At 31.5% G+C, this 26,896-nt stretch overlaps 1 protein-coding gene across 1 annotated transcript in view; it reads left to right on the forward strand.

The window, feature by feature from the left end:
• Positions 1-301: 301 nt before the first annotated feature.
• Positions 302-26,896, forward strand: part of LOC100167481 — a 46,857-nt gene continuing 20,262 nt past the window's right edge. The window contains exons 1-2 of the mRNA XM_008184939.3: positions 302-762; positions 22,303-22,715. Of these exons, the coding sequence (XP_008183161.1) occupies positions 22,375-22,715 (341 nt within the window). The 5' untranslated portion in view covers positions 302-762; positions 22,303-22,374. The remainder of the gene's footprint in view (positions 763-22,302; positions 22,716-26,896) is intronic.

The following is a 26,896-nucleotide window of genomic DNA, read 5'->3' on the forward strand; positions in this document are numbered from 1 at the left end:
ATTATAAATGGATTGCGCAATAGTGGCGGTGAGGTGCCGAAAAAATAAATAACGTTTCGACTAAACCGCGTTTCGCAATCGGATCACGTATATGCGGCGGCTAAGATCTGCGCAGTGGGGCGGCGGCGGAGTCGCGGAGTAATAACACGGCTCGGCGCGAGCTTGAACTTGACCTCGTCGTTGTCGTCGTCCGTCAGCTGCCGGTCGTGGCGCTCGGCGTCGACGGCGGACGACCGAACCGACCGCCAGGCGGCGCCCCGGCGCAAGCTCGACGCCGCCGAGTTACGACCGCCACCGGGTGAAAGCTTACCGCCGCCCGGCAGACGTACCGCGCGTGCCCTGCCGACCGAACGTCTGATCGTGTCTCCGCCGCGACAGCTCCGCTTACCTGTGTGTCTGTGTATATGTGTGTGTGTGTGTGTGTGTGTGTGTGTGTGTATATTTAAATAAGCCCCGCCGTCGCACACTCGCTGGCCACAGGTTGTACCGTTGAAGATCTCCGACCGCGGGCACCAACTCCCGGAAATAACGTGCGGTAAACATCGCCGGCGATCATGTCTGTGCCGTCACCGTCGCCTGCGGCGTCAGCATCGCGATAGACGGTGGAAGCGTGAGCGTGACGAGGCTTGCCGACCGGGTCATTTGACGACGCATTGACTGACTACAGTGGTGCACACGTGACAGGGATGACGATGACAACGACGACGACGACGATGATGGTATCGTCGGAAAATGATTGAGTCGGCCGCTCTGTTACACGAGGTGAGCGCAATACCATCATGGTAGCGTCTTACGATTAATTATGTATTACGTTTACTGTTACGACTTGTATGATATTATGATGATGATGACGGTATAACATGATTGCGGTACTACGATGAGCGTGTACCGGTACGGTACGACCCGGGCGGTCGCGTTTGTTGTCTTTAGCCGGGACGCGCGAGCAATCGATCGCGTGCAGCCCTAATAATACCGCCCCCGCGGATACGGCGGCAGCCGCCCTCGTGTCGGCCACGTGACGGTTACGCAGCGGTGCTACGCGTGAGTTACGCGTACGGCGGTACACGCGCGTAGGTGCACGTAAAACGCGCGCCGCCGTCGCCATGGTAACCGCGTGTAGCCGGCCGGCAGTGGTGCCGATCTCGCAGATTTCTCGTGTTTTTTTGGGGTCGGTGCGTTATGGGGCGTTTCGAGGGGGTGATGTTTCGAATACAAACGGGGTCGTTTTTGCTCGGCGTACTGTGGTGATGACGAAACGCCCGGACAGCAGAAACACTGATTAGCATTATAAATTTAGTAATAATATCTTCGTCGTCATTTGCCCATTAAATCTTATCACCTAGATCTCACGTGCTATCATATTCTATATGTTTAAATGCATATTGTTACTTGCTTCATAGTACCCCTACCCCGAATGATTATGCCACCGGTGGTGAATAAAAATAAAAAATATTTAGGAAAAATAGATTTTGTTGTTGTACCTGTCGTTGATCGACACAAATTCGATGATAGCAAGACGTAAGAACTGCCACAAAATACTATTATATGATAAATGATAATATTGTAGTTGTACAACTCGCGTACGCCGATCGTACGTTTTACGTAACAACAATGACGAGTTGGGTTTCACGACACGTGCTATATAAATATATTGCGTGTGTGTTGTAGACGTATATTATTTAGTGTATACGATTTCTCGACGACAACGCCGAAAACCGGTGTCTGTGCTGGTAACGATCGCGACACAAACGGATACGATTAATAATAATATTCGTATTTAGCCCGCGATAGCGTGTTTGGATGGAATTATTATTATTCGTCGATTACCTATATAATATTATTATTCTATATTCCTGTTTCGCCGAAGCGAGACGCCGTTTATCGACGTCGTTATTGCACTGTCTGTGGTGTCTGTACGCGATCGCGTGCGTGGAGAGTCGTTCGACAGCTGCAGCCGGACAAGGCGATTAATTCGGATTGGACCGAAATCGGCGTTGGAAGTACAAAAGTCGACTACTAATAACTTGAAAACCGTCTGGTAACGGGTCGTTGTAACGGGCATGGGACGTGTTGGCGTGCCGCATACATATTTTGATTTCGCAACACTATAATATTATGCTCTAATCCGGTCGTCACATCTATAATAATAATAATGATGATAATAGCCGTCGAGGGACACATAATGATTATAATATTATATTAGTAGTTATTGTTCTCCTCGTTAATGTATGTACGATTTAATTTCGCCGGGAAACGATTTAAACGGACGTGAGTAGAAATTTAGAATACGGTTTGCTGCGTGTTGATCTTTGCAATTTTCTAATCGAGAAAAATAATTGAACCAATTCCGTGCACTTAAACGGTTGTTTATGTAGCACCGTTATTATTTCCGTCATTGCCAAACGTCTAAGCGTATATGTTTCAAGCCTTTTTTTCTTAAGTCGAATAAATGAATAATTGTTTACGTTCTGATGGCGACATTATTTTTATGGATGTTTTTCTCTCAAATCTGTGAGGTATTATTTATAGTATGAACAATAATTTATCATCATTGTTTACGCCGGTTGTCGTGTAATTTATTCCGAGGAATGTGGGCGGACAAAAGGTCACTACTGTTCACTATACCCTCACTACTGCCCACAAACGCTACAAAATGAAAATATATAATAACTCTAAGTATTAAGACAATGTAGGTAGGTAAAAACCCACTATTAGGGAACTGTATTAGAACTCACCTATTATGGGGGGAACTGTGAGATTAAGATTTCCTCGTTAGGAAGAAAAAATTTCCCAGCTCTCGAGGAAAAAAATATCCCCCCGAATACAATATAAGAACTCACACGGTATTTTTCAATGAGTGATTGAATATATATTTTTAAAACGTTAAATAAAATATTATGTTTATTTACAAATTAAATTAATAATTACCTATAAATACTTATATCAAATTAATATTGTGTTAGTTCAACGAATAATAATAATAAAAAATCAAGTTAATGAATCATTATTTAATGTAAAAAAGTAAGAAAAGTAAATAATGTTGAAAATAATGGAATTTACTTTTATTTAATAAACCTATACAACTATTTTATCATTTGCATATAATATTATCATTTTTAATCATAAACAATAATAACAACATTTTAATAATGTTTTGTATTGTATTACGATTTGTATAGTTCTATACAAAATTAAATCGAGTATATTATTAATAAAAAAAAAGAAATACTTTTCGATCTTATTATAAAATATAAATCATTAGTTGCAGTCTTAGATCATATTATACTGATTTATAAGTAGGTATACTATCTAAGGTTGAAGTTATATATATATTTAAATTATTTTTGAATATAGCTATTTAATGTCCTAATTTATCGAAATATTTTTTTTCTGGGTGATTTTTTTTCCTTTGAATTTTTATTCCGATTACTATAAAGGGGCGAAGCCCCTTCAAATCTTTTGTTTATCTAGATTTTAAATACCATAAGTTGTATGTTTAGTTAGTTCATACGACTACGTCTCGAGAACGATAAACACTGAGCGCGTTTTTAAAAATGTGTTGGCAATTAAATAAGTTTATTATTATTCCAGCGCCTGGATTAATGTTTCAGTGGTAAAAGGGGAAGAAGCAACACGATAATATTTTTAGATCATAATATAATATATAATACAACTGTAAAAAGATAATTAAGGCTACACGCTACGCACTTATCCGTTTACTTTAGGGAAAGCAGAAAGTACAACGACATAATTAGGCATTGTGACTTATGACGAGATCAATGTTGAATTTTTTAGTTAGTTCAATTCATAATAATCTTATTAATGGCACAAGCGATCCAGGTAGTTGTGTCCGTTTTTATAATACTCTTGTTGGAAACGGAAGTTGGATTTTATTTTCATATGAAAAACATACTAATGACTCAACATGTTTTTTGAATTTGTTGATTGCATTATTCATAAATAGTTTTAATTTTAGATAACTTTTTTAAAATGACCTAATTTAAAGTAGGTACATTGAGATAATTACTCCAATTAAAAATATTTTAACCATTGAACTCTGCTGTGGGAACTGTTAAAATTATTTATTGAATCGATGTGAAACCTTTTTCACGGCCTACACAAGTCAAAAGTTAATTGCATTACTTAATTATGACAATTATTACTTTATAGAAGTTGTTAAAAAATAAAATAATTTAAATACTATAGATGTACAATAACTATGGTAATTGTTATTATATATTTAAAAAAATATCTCCAAATTTTGAAACGTAAACTGTGTACCAATGTGTTTTATGTAGTGTCATCATTTTACTTTTATTGAATAACTTAGTTAAAAGTATAAAATACATTTAGGTTTAATAACCAGACAGATTAAAACTATACAGCACTTTTTGGTATTTTAAAATCCATCATCGTTTGGTTTGTTTATGATGAGAAAAAAGTCTAGTCTTTAACGGGATAAGAAGAGTTCAAAGCAAATATTTCTAAGCTATTGGTATCCGTTATCCAGTATACAACTGAACAAAGACATTTTTATACAAAACCTATTCGTCCTGGCTAATGTACATTAGACGGCATTTACATTATACTGCTTGTGGATTGTATATAAATAGTTTTGACCCTCTTTATTTGTACTACAGTCGAACATAAATAACACAGACGCTATAAACCAGTGTCTTTCAGAAAAATAAAAAAAAGTCGGTTAACTATCCGACAACCAAAGTCCTTCGAAATGCATAATGTCGTTGTGGTCGTACGATGTTGCGCGAGCAATATGACGTGCTGTTCATATCTCGAGACTTATTGTGTCTACGAGTTATCGCAACCGACAGACATAGACCATAGACTAAGTTAAGAGTTTAAGTCTACTTCAGTAAAAAGTGTTCCGTGCGCATTTTCTTTGACGTCTGCAGTTGCACTTTCCGTTCTAAACTGACTATAAACTACAATTTAAAACCGTTATTAATCAAAGTGTATTTGCAGAGGTATTTGTTTCGCATGGACACAATAGGTCGATGTAGCGCTATAATAATCTAGACGTTTTTAATAATACCTAATAATAAATTAATAATATAAAACTTGCTAATGTGCTGTTTTCAGGAATGTCTAAAAATAATAATAATATGTAGAACGTAGGTATACAACTTTACAAACTGTACGTAAGTACCTAACGTCAAGCTTGTACGTGATATAATTATGTTATTAATTGTTATAAATAAACCTGGCGATGAGTGAACGACGATCGCGTGGTTGTCGGACGATAAACATGTCTTTCGTCAAGTAGAAAAAAATTTAATTTCATCAATTGAGTATCTAAATTATAATACATCATATTATGCTAATCGTGTGAATAAAGCAACTACAATCATTTACAATTATTTCATGTCACAGCGGGGTGTAAACTGAGGTGTAATAAATAAATAATTATACGGAATAAAACGATATTTTCAGGCGAAAATGTGTAGATGTAATCAATATTCAACCATAGGTTATACCATCTAATAAAATGTTTGGGTATGATAAAAAATACGTCCATGTTATAAACAGTCGTGGGTATAGGGTTAAATGTTAATAGACGTCCGACAAATCTAGACGATTACTGATTATAGATAACACATTAGATTAAAATCGAATGATATTATTTTTTTTATTAAATGTCGGATAAATAATGCTTTGAAGTTATAAATATGTTTAATAGATAGGTATATCTAAATTTTATAGATCCAAAGGTACCTACTTGTATTCAATTAAAGTATTTTTGAATAAACCTATTTCCTATACTATCTTAGAATTTTAAATCCATTTATCTATAATTCTTTATAAACATTAAATACAACTTATTTACTTGTATAATTTAAGAGCCTGCATGGGAATATACCTTAGATTATTAATTGTACTTTTAAATGTAAATATTTATTATATTTTTAAATGTGAAATGATGCATAATCATTTGGGTTTTGTAGTAGGTACTTCTCTAGAGTTTATAACGTATTCAATAGCTTTCATGTGTTGTGTTTAAAATGCATTTTTTTTTTATAAAAAGAATAACAGTGGGGTTAAAAGTATACTTCAAAATACTTTTAAAATACTACAAAGTTAAATATATTCACAATAACTGAAATATAATTATGTGCTTTATTAAAGCTTTTTAATGAACCACTTATTATTAGTCAACTAATATATTAAATGTAATTTTTATTATGTTCATTAAAAGTTTCATAAAACTGAAGTATCGTAGATACTTAAACAACTTTAAACCCTTATAAAAGTATTATGAAAAACTAGTCATGTCACATAATTTGCTATTTTAACAAATTATTATAGTACTTTAAAAAAATCTCAATTACTAAAAAAATAAAGTGTTGTTGTTAAGAAATCATAAGAACTTTTATTGATTTTTAAATTATTTTAATTTTTAACATAAGTAACTAAAGTGTGATTTAAATTATTTTTTTGTTCTTTACAATTTACTATTTAGGTATAAAATGTATGAAATGTATAATTTATATATTATAATGTATAAATTTAGAACTGTAATTTACTTGATACTTAGTTCAACTAGAATCTTGAATCTATTTCACATTTCATCAAAAAATATTGCTTTTCGAATTAATAATGAAAATAAATATGTATTTAATTCATGTTTATAATTTTAAATCCAATAGTATGCTTGTGAAGGCTGTCCCAGTGTTTAGACTTTTAAACTATTGTTTTATTGATTAAATCTCTCGATCTACATATACCTTATCGTATTCATTTATATCAGTCATGAAATAAAAATAATAACTATTAAAAAAACTAAAATTGAAGGTGTACTGAATAAGTTATCTTTCTGCAAGTATCTTCAGTCTCCACACGTGTTTGATTTATTATTCGTGCCTAACTCTGTTTATTAACAAAATATAAGACGTATTAAAGTAGGTATATGATAATATAGTAGTGTTGCTCTTGACATTAAAAATATACCGACGGAATGTTTACATATCGCAGACCTATCAAAAATGTATGATGTGAAACAGTCGAACACTAGAATAACATATCGTATAAAGTGGATGGTTTTAACGTAATAATTTCCATATCGCTAATTATCTTTGCTCGTCTTCGTTCGATGTATTTATATCGTTTTGTTCCGTCCAACAGTCGTTTGAAATGATTTGCAATCGCTACAACACTTCACAGACGAAATCCGTAGCTTATCTGAGTTCACAGATCGCCAGATCACAGTAAAATATGTTCGACGAATGTGTTTATCAAGTAGGTAGGTACTCTCAGACACTTATTATTATGTACGTGTATACGATCGACAGTTTATTATTGGTACGCGTTGATTTTACTATCGACATTGCTCAGGTCGTTAAATTTCGAGTACTTTTCCCGACAAACGCTACAATATGATTATATTATTAATGCTGTTAATTTATCGCCACAGTTGATAACGACAATTACACATTAAAGTATTAAACACAATAATATTATATTTTTGCATGTTTAGATTATTGTTTTTTTTACGAATGCGATTTCGATTCGGATTGCGAGTGTAGAGTTGGCTGTGCAGTCGATAAGGGTCAACGGTGTTTCGTGTTTCACGATGGGTTTCGCGTGCGTTGTGTTAATCGTAACTACTTGTTAAATGCACCGCACACTTCCGCGTAGACAAAAGCACAATACAGATGAAGAAAGTAAGAGAGAGAGAAAGAGATTTAAGACACGATAATCTCATCGGTCCACCGTGTACGCCAAGAACAAAAGTATTATTATTGTTGTTATTATTATTACTATTATTATTATTTTTTTTTTACGATCCTGAGAAAACGAAATACACCGAGATGACCGTCAATTCGTCGACTCTTTTTTTTTGTTATAATACTATTCACATTGTGTACCAACTTAAATCGTCTCGGTATTACATAATATTATTATGCTTATGTACTCGTGTCTAAAAGCGTAAGGCGTAGGTTTATATATATTATTATACCGTTTGTCGTCACGTCGGAAACGATTTATTCGTCGGTTTAAAATATAAGTCTGACCATAATATATAACTGCAGACATTTGCAGTTGACGACGACGAGCGTTGGACTGAAAACGATCACAAATAATGTCCATAATTCAAAATGTGACGTATGCTATTATCACGTGCGCTTTTCTCGTCGTACTGTCGAGCCGTTTTATTTTCATCGGAAATGTTATTCATCGTTAGGTACTGGTTACATTTTGTCTCGGTAATAATAATGTACATAATTTAGTATTTTCCGTTTGTATTTGGTGGTTATCCATTTTTTATGAAAGCGTTAAACACTTTAAACAATGCCTTCCCGAGACTTGAAAGTATACTATATTTTATGCAACAGTCGCAGGTTAACGATGAAAAAAAATCTGATTTCACTGTTTAATAAAATTTAACGTTTTTATTATTTTTTGCAATGTACTCTACGTATTTTGTGCAGATGTGTCCACATCATGACACAATATGTCATATTGTATAACTACCATGGAGCCCACACAACATTTTAATATTTTCTAACTGGTAAAAATATTTTCAAGCCAATAATAGTATTATTATAGTTGTCAAAATATTTAAAAAAGTTGCGTAAATAATTAGGAAATATTTTAGTTATATTCGTTGTCCAAGAAATTCATATTTGGAAAATATTTTATAAAAAAGAATTGCAAAAAAAATTGAATCATATATTCAAAAAATATTTTCATAGAAGTTTTATATAAACATATTTAGTCAACATTTTTATGCAATCATATAGTTCAATATATTATGTTATCGTGAGAAGATAATATTTGTACAATATTATCAGCCAAATATTCGTTATTCAAGCACTTCAAAATATTATTATTTCCCAAATGCTGTGTGAAGAAGTCACATAATTGTGACCGGTTAAGGGGATTCGATACCGTGATTTTCTGTTTTCGTCTAACACACGCGTGACATAGTAATTTAGACGTGTTTTTTTCCAAACATGCCAATTGATCTAATGAAGCGATAAGAATTCTGAAAACAGATTTGAATTCGACATCAAGTCTACTTGAAATCGACTTTACCACATTTTTGATTTTTTGATTTTAGCTTCTCAAAAAATTGAAATACAAAAATATTCAAATATTCTTTTAGATTCTGAGTGGAACGATGAATGTATTGATTTTACAATGATGTGTGTTTTTTTTTTTTTATTTATTTTTTTATTTTTTTTTTTTTGTGTCTGTGTACACGATAAGTAGTCGAAATTATGCTACGATTTTCAACTTCAGTATCTTGTTCGATCAGAAAGTGAATATCGTTGGTGCATATTGGGGAGGTCAAAATTTAAATTTCCCAGTAGTTTTCAAAAGCGCCGGGAAAAACAAAAGAAAAATTAAGGAAAAACGGGAATTTTTACGCAAAATCGATTTTTCACAAAATTGAATTTGGTTTTTGGTGTAACTTTAAAAAAAATGACCGTAGATACATGAAATTTTGACTGAATGTTTATCTTAGCATTTTCTATACACCATAACATTTTCAAAATATTTTGATTTATTTTTGAGCTCTTTACGGACATTTTCATTTTCCATTTTTTTTTAGTTTTTTTTCTAAAAGTATCAATAAAATTTTATTTGTCGGATAAAAAAGCTTGAAAATTTAATAGACGGCTCCTAGTATATTGTTTCAAAGGCAGATGAAAAATATTAAAAATCGTTAGTCAAATTATTTTGTAGTTAAAAATTTATAAAATGTTCAATTTTTGTATCTAAGAATTTAAAATTTAAAACAAGATTCCACGTAAGTAATTAATTCTGTTACCAAAAAATCTAAAAAATACATTTACACAGTTTATTTTTATAGTAATTTTAAGTACAAATTTGGACGAAATTACATATTAAAAACCTTGGATAACTATTTTAGTTATTTTGTTGTGATTGTATAATATTATTCGTGGGTACTTGAAACTTCTAAAGTATACTATTATATATCTATGATAGTATCACGCTTTTTTGTTGCTGTATAACGCATTATATGTACCTAATAGATATTATGATATGATTAATTTGGAATTTATTATAGGTACCTATTATAGGTCAATTGTTTTAAATAATATAGACTATAATATAATATTATGTCGAGTATTATGTCTTATACCTAGACTGACATACCGTCTCCGCTCAGAATCGTTTTTCTTATACAATGATAGTATATCATTGAATTCAAATTTAATACCATCCATTATACAGTGACCCACTTATAACCTACTGTACAGCAGAGCGACATCCACTTACCTACCTTTTTTTATATGACTTTTTCTGGAATTTGGGAGATAATATCGAAAATTTGGGAAAGAAAATTATTATTATTATGTCTAAAACGTATAATGATATTATTTTTCGACAGTCCAATTTCTCGATTTGCATGGATTATTTTTGTGGTTAACAGCCAGTTGTGATTAGTGGTCGGATATTTTCACATGCTCTCCAAATACATACATATTATACCACTGAATAATGTATCTGCAGGCTGATATTATTATTATTATTATATACGGAATGTTTAAAACGAAAACGGCTGGCTATTATTTTTTTTGGAAATAATTCAGACACGTAGCTGGTATTATAAACGTCCAATGTTGTCGAAGACATATGTTTTGTATTAGTTAGTGTACCTACCTACCTATAATGTATTATGATTAATTTTGAATAAAACAAACCCCAAGACATGATAATTAAAAAAAAATCTTTATCCCTTGCTATATAATATAATATTATACCTAACTATAATGTATAAATTTATCACATTTTAAAAAGTATTGATTTATTTATTATGAGATTACGCAATATAATATGATAATATAGTGATACCAAGGAAAACTATTTTTTGGGATTCAGTTACTAAATTAATTAAGTTAAAGAATTTGTATTAGTTGTTTATCCATTTATTGTTTCAACGGATTCAACAAACTCAGTAGCCATTATAAACCTATACATTTGCCTATATAGGTAATAGGTACATATTACATATATATTATTTATTATAGGACTAAATTTAAGCAGTTTTAATGTAATTAAAGAATATGAGAATGAGTTTAATACTTTAATCATAACCCTATTAATCTGGACTTTATAGTGCTAGTCACGAGATTGTCTGTAAGTACTACGTTCAGGGCCGACGAAAGCTATAGGCGGCCTGGGCGACTGCACATGGCGCCAAACTTAATATTATTTCAATTTAATTTCTCTTTTGACACGCGTTATAATATCTTAATATCATAATCAATCTACACATTTTGCAATATTTATTCCCTAATTATTATCCAATTTAGTTTTGATTTAAGATACATCTGCTATATTATCTCATACGTCTTTATTGTATAATGAATAATAATTATTGTATGAATATAACGGTAGAGTTCTAATTCAACAATGCAGCGATACCGCTGATTTTGGTGTAAAAATAATGGCATGTAGGGCCTACATTATAGGCATATACCACCTCCTATTTATCCATTTCAATAAAATATATAGATGTTCATAATAATCGTAACCAAATTATAATATTTGAGACTTATGTATCCATATTTGTACAATTGCTTACATATTATACACTATAGATTTTGTATAAATTAATTACTTTTTTAGGACTATACATAAAACAATTAAATTTCTGTGTTTCACTATCTGAGACCATAAACATAAATTTCGGAGCATTAGTAGTAGGTATACTACCGTATACCTGCAAATCAACAATAAAATAACTCTTTTTATGTCTTATTTTTTTTTATAGTTAATGAATTTTTTTTTCTGAAAAATGGTGAAAACGAATTTTTTTATTGTTTTTACACATTTCATTATTTCAATAAAAAAATTACCTACACATTTTGATTTCAAATTTACAATCAAACCGTTATCTGAATTAAAATCTAGAAAAGTTATTGTTCTAATATGCTACTAATATTAATTTTGTTAAAGATATATAAGTAATAAATTTAAAATTACTTTTATGATTATATTAAAATTAAATCATAAATACAAAATACTCGCGCTATTTTTATTTAATCTTACTAATAAACTAAATTTTACTTTAACTGTGTAAAGGTGGTAGAGGGCGCCAAAACATGGCTTCGCCCTTGGTACCAATACTTCTAACGCCGACCCTGACTGCGTTATACATTCCACATTGCTTATACATTCCACAAAAGTATTTTTTTTATTGAAATATTTAAAATCATAGTTTTTAATAGAATTTAACCGTTGAAAAAAAAACACTTCTTCGTTAATCATAAATCATAATTTATTAATATTAATTGTAAATAATTTATAAACCATTACTATAGCGGCATGTCAGAGAAACGGTATGTTGGTATTGGGCTTGTAATATTATTACTAAGGTAAGTTAGGTATCTACATAGGTACACTATACAAATGCAAAATACTCATATTGTATTAAAATTTAAATACACTCCATAAAAGGAAAACAGGAAAGAGGAAAAAAAAAAAAAAAAAAACCCCGTACATGAAGCCGTTAGGTTTCTTAACATTGAATTTATGTATTGAATTACAATACAGTACCGTCGGAACACATTGACACAATCCCGGATGACGTATATATAATAATAATAATAATATGTAGACGCTATTTGTTATTCAGTAATTGCTTTCAATCGTGGTATAATTTATTTTTAAATTATTATATATAGAAATTAATTATGAAGAAATAAATTGCTTCATTGCCGGAACACAATTTGAACAGCGTTTTATTGTGTTAGGCAATGGTGAAGTAACTATAAACAATTGAGTTCAGATATGTCACACTACCTATATATCAGTTATTTTATTATAGGTATTTAGACTTCAGGTATAAAATTGTTCATAATAAATGTTTTTTAAATTAATGTATGCTTTAAATTAGCTGGTGGTGGAAGGCCTAAACGCGTGTTAAAATTAAAAGTGTTAGTTTTAATAAAATAAAAATAAAATAGTGATGCTGGTTCAAAAAAATTCGAGAAAAAATTGCATTATTAATTTGAAGTATAAATACGATTATTGCCAGGCTTGTAGTGCTTTTTTTATACACATAATATTATGTAGGCATATATTATGGTTGGCCTATCACAGAATGTATTGTACTTAGTATTTACTTACTAAATTATAGATATGAGTATATGAATAGCATACTCGTAAGCTAATCAATGAATATAATATCACAATAATTGTATTACTTTTTGAACAGTGCGAAAATTATAAGTAAATAAAAGTATTTCGCATAAGTAATTATTAAATATTTACACTAGTCGTATATTTTTTAATTTGTCGGAATGCAATTAGTGTACAATATAATTAATATAAACTTTAAACTTATAATATTATGTAGTTACAAATTTATAATTCACACCTTCTTTTATGTTATGTTTTCACTAAAACATCGACGCCCGACAGTAAGTTGCTATTATATTTAAAATATTAGCATGTTTAACGAGTTAGAAAAAAATGCTCATAATATATGGTCGTTAATCGCTATAATATGGAATATTGGAAAATATACCTACTTGAAAAATGTGACTAATGAATGCTATGATTTATTTTATTGTTTTTAGTGTACATGCACACATTTTTTTAGAATAGCACTATAATAATTAGATATGCGGTTATTGTTGATTATAAAAAGCAATAACAATCGATAGTCGGTTATTAACTCACGGGAGTTAACTATATCGGCACTGCCTATATAATATTATTTTATCATAATCGTTGGAAAAACGCCAAGGAAAAAAATTATAACCGATACGAATCGATATACTATTATACAATATGCGACCAATATTAAACCGTCGAAAAGCTTAACGACGCGCGTGACACTCCCCGTCATATATGCACAAGCATCTGCGGAGAAATTAGCCACGGACAGATATATAATAATCACCCTATATCCGGATAATATAGTATATTATACCGTACACGATAAGGAGGCTACACAGTCGACCGAGTCTGTGCACAAACGTTGTTATTAATTTTTCGTGCTTTTCCGTGTACAAAATGTTTATATGCCTGTGAAATCAAAAAAAAATTAAAAAAAAAAAAAAAGAGGAAACAAAAAAAAGTAGACTCATATACAACAAACACACGCATGGCGGTTATGCTTGTATGTAAACCAAAAAAAAACATTCTATTCGTATATACTTTGACCATCGAAAACGACCACCGACATCGCACACCGTCGGATAATCGGAAATTGCGGGTTACGTTTGGTTGCCCACAGCTGCTGCGGACGTCTGTGCTGCGCGCGTGGTGAATAAAACGTCGGCGGGCGTAGGTACATTAATTCGAAACTAATTGCATTACCACAGAAATGTATTCGGATCGCCATAAATCTTCTTCAAAAACCGAAGGTTAGCGAAAGCGAATGAAACAAAAAATGAAAAACGTCACCTGTTGCGTTATTATTATTATTGTTATTCGACGTGGTTCGATTGGATTCGAAACTTTTGACCGTGAAAACAGCCAAACAAAACGTATACAATCATTTCACTGTACCTATATATATAGGTACTATATATACGACTAATGACTCACGGAATCTTAAAAAGACGTCCCCGATAGATCGACCCTCGGTACACCGTTTTTATATATTATTTTTGGCAACAATTTAATACTACAGAGTACCTATTGGCCTATATTATGTTGTGTGCATCCGCGCAATGTCGCAATATCATAATTTGAACTACATATTGGTCCGTTAAAAATAACGATGACTCCGACGTGTCTTCACATGAAATTCAGAATTTTTTTCTCTATACGCTTATAAAAACGAATGATATATTTTATTTATACGAGACATAATCAATAATCATGGATAATAAATATAAATCGATGATAATAATGTAGTACCTACTACTTTCATGAACGTCTTTCCAAAGATGGTAAGCAATAAACAATAATATATTTATACATTGTACAAAACTCATTGTTTCAACGTTTAACTGCATTTCTGCAATTGTACCCATTCAGTTCGTATCTAATCATTTCTGTTTTACTGAACAGTCTGTTTTCTAAATGTCATATTATATTTCATAATTATCCTCATTGCTCTTGAAGGCATTTTACCGTTATCTAAATTGAATACCCAAAATTGTATTATAATATTATTAATTACTACGAATAGTCTGCTTTTGCAAGACCACGTAGACGGACTCAAACTAACTATTATTATTTAAAACACTGAAATTTATATATGCAAGACGGTCCATAAATATAAAATCAATATTCAAAACTGGTTAACTTAACCCAACCGGTTATTTAAAATATAAAAATTAAATCATGTAGCAAGCTTTCATAAAATACAATAGAACGGACGTTTCTTATAGAATTACCTAATTTAAATATGCATATCTAATTATATTAAATGCTTTGCGAATTTTTTAATCAAATTAAAATACTAAACGTAATTTTATGTTTTTTATATTAACATATTACTAATTTTTATTCAATAAATTGTTATAATATAATCGCAATAAAATGAATACCTTTTAATAATTTATCCAAAATATGCTAGAATTATATGACCAACTCGGCAACACTCTAACAGTAAGTGTAACTGATATTATTATAATATTATGATGACTACCTATTTATTTTTAATTGTTTATACCAAAAAAGTAATTAATATGGTTATTGCGGACTTTAATGTACCTCAGTTGATCTTATGTAATTATTATAATGTATAGGACACAAGTATATATATTTCAAATAAATATCAGGTATACAATACACAATATTACAGAATATTAATAATTTATCAATCACAAAACCAAAACCGTGGTCTATAATCAAAACGTGAATCCTTTGAAATCACGCGCATAAAACGCTGATTACAATGAGTATTTTCCAGAACGTTGTTAATTTTTTGTGGGAGCCCCCGTTTAACCTTGGATTTGGAATAGAATACGTCTGAACGTCTGATTCCTAAACACTCATAATATTATATGTTATATTATATTATATACGTGACGTGTTACAAAACTATAACTTTGTACACTTTGAGTTTTTTCTTCCGTCGAAATACATTATATTCATAGTATGATGTGTTTTATTCGTTCGCACAATAATTTTGTTTATTTATTATATTTCGCGCACATATATACGCTAAGTAGGTATAACAAATTAACTTTCATTACAATATAAACATAATATAATATAGTGGGTAATAAATCATACTACATCGACGGTTGTTTTGTACTACGCGTACGGGTACTGCTTCTTTTCAGCGTTATTTTTTTTATTATTTTCCAAAGGTGGTTTATATTGTTATTGTGTAGCATATTTTTATTTCGGGTCAAATATTGTTCATCCCCACTGTTAAATCCGCGCGCCGAATTGAATTTATAGGACCTTTGGTTACCAGTCCCGTTTTATTTGCACCATTAAAACGTTTCTATACTATACCTAAGTGAAGGTACAGTTTTAACTATAAACTTGACACAAGTTAGTATAGCTGCTTCTCTTTTTATGCAGGCGCGTCATTCCCGGGTTGAAGGAATAATAATAAGTTGGGGTAGAAAAACTCATTAATTTTGCAATGACTCATATCTATAATTAAAATAAACCATTTTTAAAATCAACAAATTATGCGTAGGTACAAACAATATATAGTATACTATATTATATTGTAAGGCAAATATTACACTGCAAATTCATGACATTACATGCAATTTTAATGTTTATAATATGTAACTTACACTATATATTTACATGTTTATATACCTAATCCGAAAGCGGTGCAGACAAATTAATGCTCAATGATTTGTCCAAGTGGAAGTGTAGCGAATTTTTTCGATTACATTCTGTATTTTATAATAATATATTGTAGAATTTTATATAATTATTTTAACACAGTCTGACAAAGTTAACATGAGTGTGTTGAATAATTTTTTATCAGACATGTTTATTAAAAATAAAAAAACATCTTGTAGATTATAATTATATCATAATGTAATTGTAATTTATTTAATTTAATTATCGCATGGTTTAAAATAGATGTTTAGTAAATAATAAAACTATTTTCTTACAATTTGCTTGCACTAAGTACATACTGCGAATACGTATGCAATGACTAATGATTTATGCGTTGATTTGGATTTTGAGAAATTATAAAGGGTTATAAATCAAGAGTTTCGAATAGTCATTATGGTTGAACAATTATGAAATCAAGCCGTCTCCGTTGTATGCGTTCTAAGGTACGTCCGAGTTATTGATTTTGAATATTATATTCATTAACAGTGTCGGACTGGCTCGTAAAGGCCCAGTCCGTGATTTGGAAAAAAGGGCCCCCAACTGGCAAATAGAAAATGTTTTATTTAGCCCAGAAAAAAATACGTAGGTACCTACCTATTTAAAATTCAATCATTCAATATATCAACTGGTTTTACTTTATTTTCAATATAGAATTTATATTGAGTATATTCTCAAATACTAAGACATTTTCTTCAGACCCAAAGTAAATTTACTACAAGAGACCAATCGGCCTGTTTTTATTACCAGACAGGGGATATCCCACCTATCCAGGTATCCAACTCCTAAATTACGCCACTGGGGCGTAGCCTCTACACTGGCTACACCACCTGTGACATCAAACATTATAAAGAAAAACACCGATTCAAATTGTGTCAAATTGTGTACGAGTACAATACTTAATATCAAAATATATAATAATTCAGTTACAATCAGTGATAATGCGAATACCAAGTCATACTCATACCGTCTTACTCTTACAAATGTATACAACATAGCAAAAAATTGTTTTACGCGGGAAGGAACCGAGAACGCCACAGTCATAACTAAGAAACGAAATTTTCACCACATAAAAAAAGAACTTTGGCTGTGCAATATCGTTTTTATTTTTTCGTTATCGGAACTTCAAAAAAAGTTATTAAAGTTTGAAAAACATAAATAATAATGGATTTTAAAACAATAGGAACATTTTTCGCATAAGTGATATAAAAAAAATAAAAACTATATTGCACAGCCAAAGTTCTCCTTTATAAGCGGTGAAAATGTTGTTTCTTCGTTATGACTGTAGCCTTCTCGGTTCTTTGCCGTGCCAAAACGTTTTTGCTATGCTATTGCTATGCCGTACGTGTGTAAGGCGGAGACAACATAGGTATAGGTGCGACGTCCTCTTAAAAGCCACAACAATTGTACACTGTTTATAATCAATGATGCATATTTGTATATAGACAGCTATTAAATTCGTAGAATGACAATGTCATTATTTTAATAATTATTGAGAACTTCTCAAGATTGTAAACAAAAATACGTTTTCTGATTTGAAAAAAAAAAATGTTTATTTCGTATTTCTATTTACTCTAAACGAAAAATAATAATATTAATAGGTACAAAATCAGGGGCCCCCAATTACCATAAAGAAGCCGGGGCCCCGTCCGCAATTGCGGACTAGCGGTCTGGGCCAGTCCGACTCTGTTCATTAATATAAGTTCGGAATACTCTGCGCCTACCTAACGACAACCAAACCCAACTATTGGTACGATAGAATGATTAAAATGTATAGATTATAGGTTGCATATACCTTCGATGATAATAAACGTAATGAATGACAAATATTGTTGATATTATATTCTAATAATTATTATATCAACACGGAAGTACGCAGTAAGTCGGTATATATAATAATATTATGACTAATGTGTAGGACCTTTCATATTATGATAATTTTCGCACAATGAAAGTGAAATGTAACTCAGAATTACGTAGGTAGTTAAAACAATTATATATTATTATGATCAATGCTCTAACATGTTATCTTACATTCGTATCGTTAGTTATGGTTTTGCATAATTTATAATTTCTCTTCGCAACCGAATACATCCCGTCGTGCTATGTTATTACAGCAAAGACAAACGTACCTAAGTAAACTTTTCAAGTAAAAGTTGAACACTTGAATTATTTTTAAACTCATTCGTTCCTACATACATTCGTTCACATAAACATGTACAATATTGTGTAAATTTCGGAATATTTCGTGCTTGGCGAACCATGAAAAGTGTACCTATACCCGGTAAACAATAAAGGAGACAATTGGCTTGGGACGGGCAAATAGGTATAGTGTATAATATTATAGACTATAGTTATATGTATGTGTGTGCTTGTGTGTATTATAGGCGCTTTTATGGGCGCACATACGTGACCAAATATAATTATTGAGTAGGCGAGCCGTGCAGTCCAATATATTAGGTATAGGTATATGTATTATTGTGGTCGAATTGTCCAATTAAAGAATTATATAAGGTAGAGTAAAAGAGACGATCGTATAAAAAATACGTGTGCATAATAATATAATATTATATTCGTGTTCGGTGTCAGATCTCGATGGTTGAGAGCTTAGTGGATGGAACTTGTTTAATATTAATACGAGAAATACTCATGTGGAAATATAGTGGGTATAATCGTATTCGTATACCACAATACATATTATAATAGGTACTTATTCTCAATTTTCATTTTATTATCCAACAGCCGATCGATAAAATAGTTGTCATATTAAAAATGTTAAAATGTGTAAAAAATCTAAAGTTGGTCATCATATTACGCTAATTGGCGGTGTATAATATAATTTTTATATTATTATATGCTCGGAACAATGAATATTATATAGACATCAGAGTATCGGAATATTGTCTAATCAGATACCTGGTCAACGATGAAGACGAGAGAACACAAAATTTAAAACCAATTCTTGGTTAAATCGACGCATTAGCTAGAAACTAAGTCAGCCATATATTTGACGAATTCATGCGTTTATAAACAATAAACCGATTATTATCGGATTTATATCGTTTGAAATATCCAACGGAATGATATTGAAGTAAAATCCAATACCAGTCTAAATTAATATATTTATCTTTATTGCGCATAATTTAATTCGATAATGTTAGGTATACTTATGTGAATATTAATGTCCAACTCTACGTTGAAATAATTTTTAAACTATATAGTATATTATAATATAATATACTATATAGTACTATGTACCTATGTCCTATATAGTCTATAAACCTATAGTCGGTAACCTATATCGTTTTATTATTAATAATTATTAGACACTTATTGAAGTTTAATTTTTTGAAGTAGACTTATTTTGTAGACCTATTTACAAATATACTATTTTAGTAGACAAAAAGGTTCTCGCAACCGTGTCATGCCATAAATAAAACATAATATATACTTCCATCAGTCAAACACTATTTTGTAATGGTTTTTTTACTTCCACGGGGAGCTAAACTATGGGGTGAATTACGTGATGTCGATCCCTATCGTAATGGACAATTTATCAGAAACTGTTAATCGCGCGTTGGGGTTCAGCCCTCGCGTGTAACTATACTAATTCAGCATAAATAATAAATATACTATGTCAAAAGTTTCAACATTGACTGACGTGTCTGTATATGTTCTGAGATTAATATTGTTTCTTCACACGGACTTTATACGCGGACACCGATCACTCGTTATATTATGCTTGACGTATGAGAAGATCACGCGAAATAATACGCAGCGTGTAAGGTACATAAGGTGTATTACAATATAAGCCATTAAGCCATTAAGGTATACAAGAAAGATTAGAAACGCCACCGAGACATTCGCGGAGAACGATCGTTTTCGTATAGGGATGGTTTTCAGTGCATAAGACTTAAATATATTATAATGTATCGTAGACTTATAGTATATTACACTGTCAGTGATCGGCATGATCCATTATGGGTGTAAGATTATACCTACGTATAGGTTTAATTCTTCATGGGCTTAATCTTGTGTAGGTACTATAATATATTGCTAGTCGTCGTCGTTTTATTATATCCAGCTGCAATTGTATCATTAGGTGCGTGTACTGTGTAGTAGGTATACACTTGATGTACAATACCTATTCTTAATAGAGAGATTTGTACTATAAGCATAATATTATAGATAGTACACAATTGTACGGTGTAACGACGTGTCGACGTTGTTATTACATGAATCGTGAAACACTTGGTTTTCCTATAGCACAAAAATATATGATGTCAAATATGACTATCAAATGTTACACTAATATAATAAATAAATATAGGTAATATGAACGCCTATACAAGTTATAGACAATTGTGCGGCGAACAACATCCAACAATATTCACTACAATTATTAATTACAGACTTGTTTGGAGTCCGACACACAAAATATAATTTGTTAAATATAGGTGTAGTATATAGATTGGCTAAATTATACCTATATAGGTTTTTATCTAGGTTTTCGATAACTACTAAAAAGGCAAAATTACTACGCATAACTGCAGGTTTTTTGGTAATAGATAATATTATTAATAAAAATGACCAAGTATAGAGAAATGATTGTTTTTAATGTTGTCTACACGTGCCGATATAATAAAGCGTGAATAATTTATAAAAGTATAAAATATATATATATTGTATAATGGTCTACGAATTTTTAAATCAAGTTAGAAGTTTAGAACAAAAAATATATATTATGGAACTAATGCATCGCATACATATATAAGATACAAATTTATTTTCGATTTTTAGGGAAGGGGAGCAAAATAAAATTTTTGCATCCGCCAGATGGACCCTCGTCCCACCTATAAATGCCACTTATTATTATGACCTGAACGATGCGTCGAGCTCATATATATAGTTTAATTATTACGCGTTACTATTCTTAGTTTAGAATATAGGAGGCTGTATGCCTGTAACCAAGTTATGCTCCACAGCTGTTTGAACCTAAAAAATTAAAAATATTCAACTCCAATTTTTTCCAATAAATTAAAATCTATTAAAAATTTTAAATGAAACAAAATACAATTACGTTGGCTTACATATTTTATGTATCATATTACTATAAAATATAATATCTTACGCCTATCATGCATCCATATATTATAGCAATTGTTTCGAATGTTGCTATGTATATATTGTATATGTATAGTATAGGTACTCAACTCACGTCATGTATATTACATAATGTAATAATGTAAAATATTAACTTACACCGTTATTTTTCGTAAGCAGATAGACGATACGCCTACGTAATGTCACAACTTGTCGCAGTTGTATATTACATATTTTTACATACCTATATATTATAGTATATGCCTACAAAACATAATATTATTTATACCGCGCGGTTGTTCGGATATATGAAAATATGTATAATAATACAACAATCGTAGTACCTATAATACACGATGTGCCTACTTGCAATGTCTGTAAGTATGCTTAAAATATTGTAATACCATCGTATATGGTTTGGGTGACTGTTTGCAGCCGACGGTTTCCTGCCGCCCGACGACGACCCGCAGCCGCACGCACCACACTGCAGCGACCTGCCGGCGGTGAATGCCCGTCAACTGTATTATGCTGTCGTACATGGCGCCATCCGTTAGCGACAAGCCGCCAACGGTGCCCAGCCGGCTGACGCTGGAACACAAGTCGTCCGCGGCCACGGCGTACCACCGGTTCAGCCGGCCGACGCCGAGTGTCGTCGCGTTCAACGTGCAGCAGCTGGACGGCCACCAGCCGCGCGAGGGGTTCGGCGCCCTGCCCGCCCCGCCCGTCCGGCGAACTATGGTCAAAGAGGACAGCACGGGCAGCATCGCATCCAGCGTCATCATCGACGCCGTGCTGCCGGCCACGCACGATAGTAAACGGACGGCCACCAAACCGGCTGCATCCAAAAGGTTAGTTTGTATTTTCGTCTTCAAGTTTAATTTTACGGATTACGTTCAACGGTTTTTTGTTTTTTAACTGCACCGCTCTGTCCGCAAATAATAGAAACGGTATCGATTCAAATGACAGAAAACTGTTATAATCGGCTGCTAAAAAATCTAAGCTCATGAGTTTTTGGTCTCCAATTAAAGATCTTTTTGATTTAATAATCAAATGACCTCTAATATAAGGTCGGTTGGTAATAATATGTATTTAAAAAAAATGTTTTTCTTTTTAATGTATAATATAACCTACGTAAAAGTTAAAACTTTATCGCAGTTGATGTAAAATCGAATAAAATTATTATTAATAATCATATAGTAAATATTACTTTCTTTATCTTTTTAATATTTTTATCATTTATTATTAATTAATACATAGAGGTAACTAATTTAATATATACAAATATCGTATCACGGCGTTTGTGGTTGTTTATTTGGTAGGTGTAAGAATAGGTCGTAAAGCATAATTCATCCTCCTAGGTCCAACCCGAGGAGGTGCTCAACGAGGATTTTAAGATTTACGATGGAAAATGTTTATTTATAAACGGTCGCTATTGGTTATAGAAGAAATAATTAGTAAAAATTAGTATGTTATATTATTTGGTTTCCATTGGTCGGATTGGTTAATCGGGCAGATGAGGTACAAGCATGCATCAAATCAAATTTTCGCACATTGCCTACTTGATATTCTGTAGCACATTGTTCTCGATCTGACGTAGTCGGATAGCCTACCAGAGAGGCTAAGTTGTATGCAGAAGGAGTTATTTTAAATAAAAGTTATAATTTTTTACGGGTAACGAATTGCATGGGATCAGCTACCTAGTAATATTATAAATAATAACAACAAATAATACAACTATTGCATACAATTGAAAATAAAACAAAATTGAATACAATACGAGAAAATTAAAATATTCGTAAAATTAATCTAATCATATATTTAAACATATAGGTAGGTAATGAATGTTTGTAAATCTCGGTAGAAAGTTTGGTCAATAACGCTAAAAAACGCACTTCCTCCTATAAAAGTTTTTTTTTTAAAAATGCAGATGTTACTGCGTATTATTTTTTCGTCAAACTGGACGTTTCTTTGATGTCGTTCAGCCCGAAAAAAAATCGATCGCGAAAATAATCTCCCTTTATGCGTACGTATATAAGTTGTCGTGTACGTTTATGAGTCTAAGCTGCAAATATTATATTCGATATTAAACCGTCGTTGCCCAATCGTGTACAGACGCAGAATTTTATGAAAACTCTATTGACTGTTATATGCGTCTGTCAGACTCTGTCTGTATATAATATATGTGCGTATAGCTCGTGAACTGACATACAGTGTAGGTTCTTCGTACAATTTCCTACGTGTAATCAATTAAATGTGTATTATATTTTATTATGAGGCGATACATAACCCACTCCACCGACTTTTGGTTATAGTAATTTACTATACAGCAAACACACATAGGTGTAGAGTCATAATATACTCATCGTCGGGTTTTTTATTCTGTTTATTACTACAACAATAATGGTCTTCTTTTATCTCGCGTATTTCGATGAACGCGTTCCGTTTTTGATTCCGTAAACATATATATATATAAATAACTATTAAAAAAAGTGTAATGCCACGCACCGCGACGGATTGGCTCTCCGTTTGCGAACACACTCCGATACGGTTCGCTTTGTGTACTTACATACAATATTGCGCTTATGCCATATATTATTATGAAAATTATTATGCACCGGTACACCTAAGACGTATAGACAGTGTGTACCTACTTATTTTTTTTTTAATAATGTGTATTTATTTATTATTAAAATATTACAGATGGTTTACAGTTTCAAATTAGTTTTGTTTTATTTTATTATTCATTTTTCATTTAGATATATTATTATTAAAAAAAAAAAAAAAAAAAACGAAGTATAGTTACCTATACGTTTCGTTAATAAATCAAAGTCATATTAACTTAAACTATTCAACTCTGACAACACGTCAAATCATTGATGTCCATTACCCATTTGCCCAGCATTGTAGTTAAATTATTAATAATTTCCTAATTAAGAAAGTAAATCAAGATTACACGATTTGCATGTACGTAAATAACAAGTCAAGTTGGTCAAGTTGCGTCTGGACTATAATCTGACTCAATTTACCGGTTCTTATCAATTTGGGGTGCATGTGGACGGCGTATTATACTCTAATTTATACTGAGTATTTATATCACATAATATCGGACATAAAATGTACCACAGTAATAATCAGATATCTGTATCCTGTGCTCGTTTAAAAAAACATTTAAAATTCCGCGTTTAATCGACAATCGTGTGCTCGGAATTGCTTGCAGTCTGCATTACTGCGCGTGTAGAGTGCAATTAATCGTCATTATTGTTATTATGTTCAGGCGTTCAGCTATCGTAACATAACACGCGATCCGATTAAGATTCAAGAGTGGTTCAAACGCGCATACGCACGCCGCGACCTACACACGAATATAAAATCCTAGAGTTATTGATGTCGATGCAAAAAAGAAAGAAAAATTCACTACTTTATAGATATTTTTAATCATTGTACTTGGGAGGTTTATTATATAATAGGGATATAGCCGGTTAGGTGTATGTTATAAATTATAATATAAGTAAATATGCTTTCGAATTCTCGGCCAAGTGCCAACCAATGAATCGTCACAACTTCAAATGTCCACTCATGATCCCGCTTGACTCTTGAGTCACTATGCTCTGGATAAATACAACCGCCCTCGCACCCCCAAAAAAATCGTAATTTTAAATACGTCACTTATAAAATGTAATGAACTTATAGGTATAAACAAAAGTGATACTGTGATCTGGTGTGGCGTGGTAGTTGTCCTCAGTCACAAAACGTGTTTTGAGTGCGAACATTGGCCGGTGACACTAATTCCCGGATGGGTGACCACCCTGTTTTAGTGACAAATCCTCGCCAAATATACACGATACACGTGTTCCGAACCAACAACCGTACCACTACAAATGCTAATGGCCATAGTTGCCAGATCAATAAAAAAAAGTGATATTAATATTCCCTAATATTAAATAATAATAATAATAATAATAATCATTATTAATTTATTAACTTTAACTATTTTATTGAATAATTCAATGTAGGTATATATAATAAAGTAGCGAATATATTTAGGATGAAATGAGTAGGTGGATATTAAAAATGAAAAAATGGTTTTTGTGACGTCCTTCCGTGTTAAAAATGTTAGTGTTTATAATTAGAAAATCGTTTATTACGTACTATATAAAATGTACATATTTAACATTTTTTCAAAGAATAACTAAATTTTGATGATTTTTAATATTAATAATCAGATGCTTTGTAAACACACATTTTAACCTTGACCTTTTTATATTAAAAGTTCTATCATCAGATTGGTATGGGTATATCATTCATACAGATAAGTGATTAGTACTTTATATTATAATTATAATTTAAATTTGATGGATTTGATTTAGTAGCACCAAATTCAATAACGTATCCACAAACACACGTACGCATGTATAGCGCAAAATCTTTTTAAGTTTTAGTTAGGAATTTTTATTTTTAGTTTTAGTAGTAAAAAATAAAAATTCCTCGGGTTTACAAAACCCATATAGATATTATAATCTATAATATACATACTATATTATGTTTAAGGGACCATTATATTAGCTTACTGTTGATTAATTAAATGTTTAGTGATTGTTTAATCTACCCGGTAAAAGTATCTCAAATTTATATGACGTATAGGTAATACAAAAATATATACAATGTGTAAATACAACATTTACATATATTGTACCTATATTTACTTTTATGTTTAACGTAGGTATTACTTGACACTAATATAGTTAAATAATCTACATTTGAAATTTGAATAGTAGGTATATTAGTGTGAGGTGGCCAGTAGTCAGTTTCCTATGTTTAATTAGTAAAAGTACCTACCCATATAATAATTAATAACTATTAATTAATACACTAGCAATAATTCTTCATCATCGAAAAATATTATATTACAACCAAAATGTTAGATCATGTTAATTAACAAAAGTTATATACTTATTAATTCGGTGTTAGCAGTAGGTATATATGATATGTTATTCGGTACTCGGGTTTTGGTTAATTTTACTGTTTAGTC

Source organism: Acyrthosiphon pisum, chromosome A1 (genome assembly GCF_005508785.2).
Source record: "Acyrthosiphon pisum isolate AL4f chromosome A1, pea_aphid_22Mar2018_4r6ur, whole genome shotgun sequence".
NCBI lineage: Eukaryota > Metazoa > Arthropoda > Insecta > Hemiptera > Aphididae > Acyrthosiphon > Acyrthosiphon pisum.